The sequence below is a fragment of the Octopus bimaculoides genome, chromosome 14 (genome assembly GCF_001194135.2).
Source record: "Octopus bimaculoides isolate UCB-OBI-ISO-001 chromosome 14, ASM119413v2, whole genome shotgun sequence".
NCBI lineage: Eukaryota > Metazoa > Mollusca > Cephalopoda > Octopoda > Octopodidae > Octopus > Octopus bimaculoides.
The window spans coordinates 16657267-16668768 of NC_068994.1; the positions used below are offsets into that span (position 1 = coordinate 16657267).

Below are 11502 nucleotides of genomic sequence, written 5' to 3' on the forward strand. Positions count from 1 at the left end.
TTTCTGGCGAGGATGTAGTCGATTTGGCTAGAGTGTCTGCCGGAGCGGTAGGTGACGAGGTGACTGGCAGGTTTCCTGAAGTTGGTATTGCAGACCATAAGATCGGTTGCATCACAGAACTCCATGAGGAATGAAATGGAGAAAGGTAAGATGCAGTTTCTTGATACAGTTAACTAAGAAAGAAATACACAACAAAGAACAACCAATTCTGTTTATCTTATTACATCCTTTATTCAGTCTGTTTTATGCATGGAAAACCTCATTGCTGCCTAAAGAGAAAACAGTTTAACTTCTGCTCCTTTTATTTACTTAATGCTCTCACTAATTACAGTTAAATATGGAACCCAAGGAAACTAGAGGCTTCACAATGATTATTCTACAGAAAATAAGTTCGCTTATGTGGAATGTAAAATTTAATGCTTCAGGCTGTTGCTCTTTATCTGAAAGTGAAGAAGAGTCAGTGTTGTTACTTTTGTTAGAAATTAACAAACGATGAGTAAAATGATGGGTTGATGGCTTGAGAGGCTTAAAAGATCGTATTATGAAGCCAGAACTAAAAAAAAAAAAAAGGTGTAAATAGCCAATAAGTGAAATCATGCATAAAGAAGGGAAAGTAGTGACAGACTGTGCATCAACAGCAAATTACAATGTATGAGCTTAGAGCAGCCCTGTATCTTGCTTGAGCTTGTCAAACCACCCAACCTATATCAGCATGAAAATGGATGTTAAATGATGGTGGCGAATAAAACATTAATGAATGACTGACAAACCAAAATCGTCACTGGCCTTTTGTGGTTCTTATAACTAAATTAACAGCAAAATTAAAAATAAAAAGATATTCCAAAAGTAGTGTAACATAAGACTAGAGCTATAATCTATTTGCAAATGTATATGTAATTAATGCAGCTAGACATAACAGGTTACATAATTCATCAGTCAAATAGGAACAGGTAGTTTGTTTTTGAAATGAAATGCAATGTTTATTGAGTTATAGTGATGGTTACTATATTTTTCTTTTTTTTTTTGTAAGCAAGTTTATTTTTGAATAATTTTTTTCAAAGAATTGCAACTGTCTATAGGTCCTGTGAAAGCTTGCATTGCATGTGTACATGAGTATTTGGCTACACCAGTTGTTTGTTAACAGAAATTTAGGAAGAATACTAAGACTAAAATTAACATAGAATCTGATTGGTATAAGTGTGGATGTCTACTTGTTTACCTAACTTAACCCTTTAATTGTGAAATTAAATTTCTTACATATTCTGGTAATGATGTTGAATATCTACCAAAAAATAGAATTGCTATTTTCTGCCAGACTCAATAAACACATCTCAACCAAAAATAATTTCAAACTTGACATTCTTCAACAAAAGATGGATTGATATATACGACTGATTTCCACAGTAAAAGAGTTAAAACTAATTTCATGGTTTGTCTCTGTAAATTTTAACTTATACAAGAAAGATAACTCCACAAAATAATACCATAGTTATGATGGCAACTAATTAGGGTCTGATATGTTTGAAAGCACATATCTGGGGAAATAATTTCTTATAGTTTTAGTATTTACCTGTAGGTTTGATCAATATTTGGTTTAACCCTTGATACCAACCCACCTGAGACCACCCCAGGTTCTATGACATAAACTTACTGTTTTAAAGTGGTCTAAATTATAATCTGTCATCAAGATTTTATGCCGATTTGTTCTAGACCCCAGATTAATAATGAGAAAGTTATTTTACTAAATTCTTCATTATCTTCAAAATTAATTGAAACAAATTTAATGCTTCAGGCTGTTGCTCTTTATCTGAGAGTGAAGAAGAGTCAGTGTTGTTACTTTGGTTAGAAATTAACAAACGATGAATAAAATGATGGGTTGATGGCTTGAGAGGATTAAAAGATCGGATTACGAAGTGGATGAAGCCAGAACTAAAAAAAAAGGTGTAAATAGCCAATAAGTGAAATCATGCATAAAGAAGTGAAGAAGCAAAAGTAGTGACAGAAATATGGTAACAAAAGGCTTAAGATGCATATTAATGATGAGTTTCAGAAATTTAAAATAACATGTTCTATTTTACCATCAAATTCAAGCTGCAGGATTGAATGCAGGAAACTGTTTCTGATGACGATGATGATGAAAGGGCATGTGTTTAGTTTTTGAAAGACATTGAGAGAGAGAGAGAGTCAGAGACAGTATCTTTTCTTTGTCATTTACACTCTTTGTAATTGCTCCAATCAGGTTTAACCCTTTAGCATTTAAAATGCCCATATCTGGCCAAAACATTCTACCCGTTTTATCTTTAAACTGGTCAGATCTGGCCTTTTACACCTACCCTACTGTGCCATTTTAAAAATAAACAATCACATTGTCAAAATCTCAAAGCTATGAAATAATGCATGATTTATTCAAAATGATGTGAATACTTAAGCATTATACAATTAAACCTTGGGAGAGGCATTATGCCGGTAATAAACACACGCACTGGTTCAGTCCTTTATTAATTTATATAGTCTTTTGTTAAATTATTTCATTGCACTCTTGCAATCTCTTCAGTAACTTGTCTCTCCACTTCCATTTAAGCATTATATTTGACAGAGTAATCTGAATGCTGAAAGGTTAAAATCACAGAAGAGGAAACCACTAATATTTCACATTATTTACATTATTTACATTTGACAGATATTTGTCCTCATCTTGTTTGTTGTTAACACAACGTTTCAGCTGATATACCCTCCAGCCTTCGTCAGGTGTCTTGTGTTAACAACAAACAAGATGAGGACAAATATCCATCAAATGTAAATAATGTAAATAATTCCTCATCTCTTAAATATAGAACTGTATCACTAATATTTTGTCTAACAGTAAGAACAACAGCAAATAGTTTTAAGGTTGTGGATAAGTAATTCATAGTTTTCAACTAGCAATAACCATACCTCGGATAACCCTCATTAGCTATGGTACTCCCCTTTGCGGGAAAAGGAATTCAGGAATGGAGCCTTGCAGAACAGCAATGGAGACAGGTAGAGAAGAGGACAAGAAACTGTTTAGTACATCTAGTTAACCATTTCATGATTCATCATCTACTTCTGTTCTCTAGCTTGTCTGAGATACTTATCTATCCTCATCAAACTTTCCAAAATATCTCAGAATCTTTTGTGCAATCCTTCCCAGTTTTAAGTTCCTATGTGTCAACCAAACCTTACTTCTTCAATAATCTCTAAGATCTGATGCTCTGTTTGCCAACTAGTACCCCATCACATTAACTGCTAATCCCTTTGGATTCTAGATAATTCTTCCAGATTAGGGTTCATGTTTCCAGCTCCTCAACATATTCAAGCATTCATTTACAAGACCAGCAAAAGTCCTTACCTCCAAAATTATGGAGAATTTTAGTTGAACACTAAACCCTGGACAACTCCTGTAAAACACACACACACACACACACCATGAATGTTTTAATTAAAAAAGCGATTTCAAAAACTCAGATTTTGAAATAGACGTAATAAACATCACCTATATATTTCAAATATTAATGAGATAAAAATAAAATTACGTTATATATATATATCCAATACATATTTAATCACAACTAAGTTATTTGTATTATTTTTTTATTTTCTATATATATATAAAAAAAACAATAAGTCTTGTTAAGAAAGAATAAAATCACTATATAGAATTCTAACATCAATAAGCGTTTGGGAAATGGTCAAGCGTTTTAAAAGTAATCTCTTAGCGTCGTCAATTGTTGAGGAAATCACATAACGTGCATTTTACGACGACTGTCGTAAATCTGCCGGTTTTTGATTTTCTCCCCTGGCAGTTATTTGCCATAAAACGACCGCAGATGGTTGTCTGTTGTACGCGAGATTTCAATTCGGCTCGCTTACCTGGTGAGTGCTCTGCTAATTTGAATGAGTCAATAGTTTAGTGGAACTGTAATTCAAATTTCGTCTATAATCTTTTTTTTTTTTTTTTTTAGCGTCGGTGTGTTAGTTGCATTTCTTTTAAAAAAACCTAAGACAACTGAGTTGCATCACCATGGACGAAGAACCGATGGAAGCAATGTCGGAGGAGGTTCTGTTACAACGAAATGCAGTCAGTGGCTGTGAAGGTTCGACTCACAGCCGTTGTGAAAATGTAGATGCAACTAACACGAGGATGATTCACAAAGATCGAGCCTTCTCTGGCTCTGAATTGTCCTCTGTTCCAAGCAAGGACCAAAATATGGTGGCATATTCTCAGACTGCAGATTTCCCTTTGTTGTCATCATCGGCAGAGGAACTATTTACCGAAAACGAGACGACATCGCCGACATCAAATTCTAGCACTACTTGTACAACGACGCACGCTAACACTACGAATACATCTGATGACACAAGAAAGTCACCTGGAAATCCGCTTGTGCGACCTGGTACTATGGGTAAGTCAACTACATTTCTCTCACCCCACTCTCTATCACTATTATATATATATATATACGCACACATATGTGTGTGTGTGTGTGTGTGGTCATATTTCATGTTTATATTGTCATCTGTTTGTAACAAACGATGTTGTTTAGCCATCTCTGATCATGGGTACAACTGAACAGACCTATGATGAAAAGCGTTCCTGTCGTGATAATTCAGTCTTTCTTTCAGACGCAATGTATCTAGGTCTACATTATCCATCATGTCCATCTTATTTTTAAGAAAGCCAGAATGATTTGACACAGATCTGGCTGCTATTATTACAAGTTTAGTGACTAGGGGCTCTCTCGTTAGTCCGATCGAACGATGTAGAGATGATAGGTGAGCAAGATCCCGGTGAGCCAAGTCGAAGACCCGCTTTTATTTTTGATTGTAGCCAACTTCATTTCACTAAAGTCTTTGGGAGATGCATGAATGTGACAGCATCCCATTTATTTCCCCTGTAGATCTGATGTCTTGTATGTTATCAAACGAAATCATAGTTAATCTAATTATTGTTCGTTTCTTATTTTGTTATGTTTTGTGTTTTAAGTGTAGTGGAGCAGTGGGAACGGTACGATACCAAACTGTTTTGTATTTTCGTTCCTTTGCATTCTAATCTCAGATTTATAGACTTTATTGTTCACACCTTCTTAGGTAGATAAAACAAGGTTCAATTGTATTTCTCACATCTCTAACGAACCAGCGAGGGAGTCTATGAGGTCACAGAATATCCCTCAAATCACATCATACTGTCTTTAAAAAAAGAAAAGGACGTTAGATAAGGCAATCTGGGGTACATTTTGTCTAAGGAAAAAATAAAGGTAAACATTTACCAAAATAAATAAAGACGCGATGATAACGGTTAAGAATGCTTTTGATCAAAGATCGATCTGCTCATCAGGGATGATGCCTTGGGGCTAAACAACAACAAATGTGTAGTTTTGTATCGATATAAGAAATTATTTTATTTTAAAACAAATGCACTCAGTTCTGCTTTGACTTCGCTTATCATTGTTTTAAAAATTCTTTCAACGTTCTAAAAACATAAAAAGTGGATCGTTTTCATCCTTGTTTTGTATGTTATTTGTTTACATTTTCTTTTTGCGCATTTATAGTTTAAGTATAGGAGAGACTTGATGGTCTGTCGTGTGACTGACAGAGAGAAGTAATGCTTAGGTATATATGATTGCCTAAATCATTAAAATCCACTACATTTATTTGTGTGTGAGAGAGAGAAAACGGAGATTCTTACAAGTATTTCATTTAAAAAAATGTTTTTTTTTAAAGAATGGTATTTGGTATGAAGTGCTTATAACCGAGCCTATATTTCAGAAAGCCGGCGGTGGTGTCGGGTTCCTTTTACGTACTTGCTAAACCTAAGCCCAATTAGTTAAGGATCGCATCAAGCGACCCTCTAACCCCAATACTTTTCTCTCTTTGACACTGTGTGTGTGTTTGTATTGAGTGTCCACTGTAGTGTCAATGTTGAATGTCATTTGACAGATCTCCGAAAAAGAAACGATCAACATAGAATGTGTGTGTATGTACACACACACACACACACACTTAAATACAGTTACTGTAATTATATTTGATTCTGTTGGAAGCTACCTTCGAAAGATTGATGTAATCTTCCGTGTGTTGCACGTACATCTTTGTTTTCTTTCGTTATCTGCGTCGATGCTTCTCCGTCTCTTGTGTTTATATTTAATGCGCTATTTTAAATCGATTAACATTGATTTAAACAATTTTCAGAAACAATAGACATAATCAAAGGCATTTTTCTTCATATATATATATAATAAGGAAAAATTATTTCAACCACGTTCGTAAAAAGGAATTCATATATCGTCCAACCCTCACAAGTTGTATCAATCACTTCTCAATTCGAACATCTATTTTTTTCTTTCTTTTTACGTCGGAATTTTATTCCTTAAATGGCAAACTGCTAGAACATCATAGAGGTCACGGTAAATAAAGTTAATAATTATAATAACGATAATAAGAATGGTAATGGTTTCTTTATTTGCCAATGGAAACATAGCAAAGAAAACAAACCCTAATTTGCGGAGGTGTGATTATTGGATGAATTATAAGGTGATATATAATACAAGCCGAGCGGATTTGGAATAATAATAATTATTATTATTATTGTTATTATTATTTCTGATTTAGGCACAAGGCCAACTTTTTCTGAGGGGATACTGGGTAGTCGATAATTTCATCCCCAGTACCATGCTAGTAGTTTATTTTATCGATTCCAGGGGGGTGGAAGACAAAATTGACCCCAGCGAGATTTGAACCCAGAAGTTAAAGAATCAGAAGAAATACTGCATGGCATTTTTTTCCAGTGCTCTAACGATTCTGCCAATCCAACATATTAATAATAATTTCTAATTTAGGCTCAAAGGTAATGGTTTTGAAGAAAGGGTATTTGCTGATTGCATCAACTCCAGTACTTGACTGGTACCTTATTTTAAGGATCCTGGATGGATGCAAGGCAGAATGAACTCCACTAGGAATGGAACCCAGAATGTAATGAGCTGAAACAAATAATGCATGGCGTTTTATCTGATGCTTTATCAATTCTCCCTCCATTCCACTGTCCCGAAATAATATTGGTTTCATATTTTGGTACAAGGCCAACAACTTTGGGGAAGGGGTTAAGTTGATTACACCAACCCCAGCCGTCAACTGATACTTTATTTTATTGACCCCCACCAAAAGGATGAAAGGCAAAGCCGAATTTGGCAGAAATTGAACTCAGAACACAAAGACAAATGGAATGCTGCTAAGCATTGTACCCGACATGCTAACAATTCTACCAGCGCGCTACCCTAATAATAATAGTGATAATATTATTGGTTTCAAATTTTGGCACAAGGCCAGTAATTTTGGGGAAGTGGGTAAGTCAATTACATCAACTCCAGTCTTCAACTGGTGTTTAATTCAACCTGAAAGGATAAAAGGCAAAGTCAACCTTGGTGGAATTTAAACTCAGAACACAAAAACAGATGAAATACTGCTAAGCAGTTTACCCAGCATGCTAACGATTCTGCCAGCTTGCCATCTTGATTTTTATCTACTATAGGTACAAGTGCTGAAATTTGGGGGAAAGGTGCTAGCCGATTATATCGATCCCAGTGCTCAACTGGTACTTATTTTATCTGCCACTAATGGATGAAAGACAAAGTTGACCTCGGCAGAATTTGAACTCAGGACATAAAAATCTTGAACAAATGCTGCAAAACAGCCCAAAATTCTAATGATAATAATATCATCATCATCATCGTTTAACGTCCGCTTTCCCTGCTAGCATGGGTTGGACGATTTGACTGAGGACTGGTGGACCAGGTGGCTACACCAGGCTCCAATCTGATTTGGCAGAGTTTCTACAGCTGGATGCCCTTCCTAACGCCAACCACTCCGAGAGTGTAGTGGGTGCTTTTACGTGCCACCAGCACGAAGGCCAGTAAGGCGGTACTGGCAACGGCCATGCTCAAAATGGTGTATTTTATGTGCCACCTGCACAGGAGCCAGTCCAGCGGTACTGGCAACGATCTCACTCAAATGTCTAATAATAATAATAATAATAATAATAATAATAATGATAGTCATTTCTATTTATACTCAAAGCCAGCCAGTAATTTTGAGGAGAGGGGGGTTTGTTGATACACCATCAACTCCAGTACTTGACTTGTACTTTATAGTAGTAATAATGTTTCAAACTTTGGCACGTGAACAACAATTTTAGAGGGAAAGGTGTTAATCAATTACATTGACACCCCCCCCCCCACCTCCATTTCCACTACTTGACTGGTACTGATTTTATTGACCCTAAATGGATGAAAGGTAAAGTCAGTCTTGGTGGCATTTGAACTCAGAATGTAAAAAATTAGAAGAAATGCCTCTGGGTATTTTGTCTGGCATGCTAATGACTCTACAGTTCTATAATAGAACTTTGCAAGTATCAGTTCACCCTGATTTTTGTAACACCCATTCAAACAATCATTTCTACTAATAAGCACAAGGCCTGAAATTTTGGGGAAGGGGGATAGTTGATTACATCAATCCCAATGCTCAACTGCTACATATTTTATTGACCCAAAAAAGATGAAAGGCAAAGTCGACCTCGGTTTAATTTGAACTGAGAGTGTAAAGCTGGAAAAAATGCTGCTAAGCATTTTGTCTAGCATGCAAACGATTCAGCCAGGATACCACCTTAACACCCATTCAAATATTGATTTCAAATTTTGGTTCAAGGGCTGAAATTTTGTGGGAGTTGGGTAGTTGATTACATCAATCCCAATGCTGATATCAGCCACCCTCATTATGCCACCACATTTCCCTCAACCTCTTTGCACCCTTCTCATTTTATCATATAATAGCCCAAACCCTGCAGGGGGACCATTATCGATTTTTATTGAAATCCAGTTAGCCTATAATTGAACTGGATGTTAGTTTAACATGTATGCAAAGTTTCGTGAAGATTGATTCACTGGTATAGACAGCAAGATGGTAAAAGATTGACAGACAGAAATTGCCATTTATATATAAGATATGTATATACATATACTTTCTTAATAAAACATATTACTCTATCTCCAGTATTCGAGTACTGTTTTTTCCACCTTGTTTCACATTTATATGGTTAATCTGGTATACACACACATACACACATATATTAGCTTCAAACCACAGTATAGTGTTTTCTAATAGAACATCTGCATTTAAGTGGGTATAAATATTACCTCTTGATATTAATACTGCCTCTGTCGCTAATGTATATTTTTTAACAAGCTAACTACAAGTTATTCTCAGACGTTTGAACTTGTGTTAATTTCTATTCAGTATTCAGCCAACACAATAACCCACCTTTTAGTGCTTTCACAAAATACTGACATAGGGAAAGTACCTTAATAGTGAAACTGCTTTTAATTGGCATGTTGAAGGTGGTGGCATGTGGGTTCGGGGTAGGTAAATAGAGAAATTGGGACACATTGTTAATTATGTTAGTAAGTTGCTTTATATGCACTTTGCTTTTTTAAGGTTGTCTGGTTCTGTCTGGGAGTGGTTTTGTTGTCTTTACTAACAGGAGGAGCAAGCATTTTAGAGGCTCCTTCATTGAGGTGGGATATATATGATGAGTGTAATTATAAAAGAAAAATTTGGTTTGTGAAGTAATCCCTTGAATGATAAGGATTTCTAACATTGGTACAATACCAGAAACTTGTGGGTGGGTATGGTCGAGTTGACATCAGTACTTGACTGGTACTTATTTTATTGACACCGAAAGGAAGGCAGACAAAGTTGGCTTCAGTGAGATCTGAACTCAGAATACCAAGAGATGTGGTTAAGTACTCCAGGGATTTTGTCTGTCATCTTGCTGATTCTGCCTCAACTGCTAGCTTATCTGCTTCAAGGTCCAACATTGCAAAAAATGAATTATTTCTTGTTCTTGTGAAGTTTATAAATTCTTATGATATCAATAATATACAAGTCTAAGACAGTGAATTGGCATAATTGTTAGCATAACCAGATGAAATATGGTTATGATATTGCATTAACAAATGTAAAATGATGGTTTTGATTTCCAGACTGGTGGAGTGTTGTATCCTTGAGCAAGACACTTCATTTCATGTTGCTTCAGTTCACTCAGCTGTTAATGGGTAACCCCTGCGATCGACTGGTATTTTGTTCAGGGGAAATGTTGACTTGCTTGCCTAACTAGCATAGTGACATCAATCAAAAGTTACAACAGTGCAAGGAAATGCTTTGTGGCCAGCAGTGTATAACATCTGATAGTCTAGTCAATATAGTTTCAGACGCCGGCGTGGGAACCCATGCCAACATCTCTTCAGTTGTCCGGTCATTGAAAATTCCTGTGAAAAATGACTCTTGGAGTTTTATCATGGCTACCGAATAAGTGTCACATATTTTTACAGATAAATTCCTCTATTTACATCATATCGAGGTCTCTTTCTTTCTTTTGTTGTCCTTTCTATCAATATATATATATATATATATATATATATATATATACATATATATATATATATATTAATATTAATATAGGTGGCAAGCTGGCAGAATCGTTAGCATGCCAAGCAAAATGCTTAGTGGCATTTTGTCTGTCTGTATGTTCTGAGTTCAAATTCCACTGAAGTCAACTTTACCTGTCATCCTTATGATGTCAATAAAATAACTACCAGTTGAGTACTGGGGTTAATATAATCGACTTACCCCTCCACAGAAGTTGCTGGCCTTGTGCCAAAATTTGAAACCAATATTAATATCAATATTTAGCAGAAGCAACAGAGTGATTCCAGCCAAGAGTTTTGTGAGTTGGCACTTACCAAGGTTTAACTCAAGTTTGATAAGTACCAATTTTTGAAACCCTAGCTAGTATATATACCTAGCTAGTATATATAAATCACAGTATGTGTGTGTATATTGACTAATGCCTGTTGGGGCAAACGAAAGCAAAATCGAGATGGCACCTGTGCCCGGCATCGTCTTCCTGGCACCTGTGCCCGGCATCGTCTTCCTGGCACCTGTGCCAGGCATCGTCTTCCTGGCATGTGTAAAGACATTTGAGTGAGATCGTTGCCAGTGCCGCTGGACTGGCTCCTGTGCAGGTGGCACATAAAATACACCATTTTGAACGTTGGCTATTGCCAGTACCGCCTGACTGGCCTTCGTGCCAGTGGCACATAAAAGCAACCACTACACTCTCAGAGTGGTTGGCGTTAGGAAGGGCATCCAGCTGTAGAAACTCTGCCAAATCAGATTGGATCCTGGTGTAGCCATCTGGTTCACCAGTCCTCAGTCAAATCGTCCAACCCATGCTAGCATGGAAAGCAGACGTTAAACAATGATGATGTATGTATGTATGTATGTATGTATGTATGTGTGTATGTATGTATGTGTGTGTGTGTATATATATACAAGAATAAGGGCAGAGAATCGTCAATTAATAATAGAATTAATAATTAACAATTTTGCCAAGTAGTTCAGTATGAAAAAAACCTTTATCGGTAGAACTAT

The 11502-nt window shown here is 36.1% G+C and overlaps 1 protein-coding gene and 1 non-coding gene across 2 annotated transcripts in view; one reads left to right on the plus strand and one right to left on the minus strand.

Moving 5' to 3' along the window:
• Positions 1 to 2843: 2843 nt before the first annotated feature.
• LOC128249453 (U4 spliceosomal RNA) lies at positions 2844 to 2980 on the minus strand. Its single transcript, XR_008265573.1, has one exon. It is a non-coding gene; the product is annotated as a U4 spliceosomal RNA (small nuclear RNA).
• A 763-nt stretch (positions 2981 to 3743) lies between these two features.
• The window catches only part of LOC106881673 (CDK2-associated and cullin domain-containing protein 1), a 46493-nt gene continuing 38734 nt past the window's right edge, over positions 3744 to 11502 (plus strand). The window contains exons 1-2 of the mRNA XM_014932140.2: positions 3744 to 3894; positions 3984 to 4424. Coding sequence (XP_014787626.1) covers positions 4043 to 4424 — 382 coding nt within the window. The 5' untranslated portion in view covers positions 3744 to 3894; positions 3984 to 4042. The remainder of the gene's footprint in view (positions 3895 to 3983; positions 4425 to 11502) is intronic.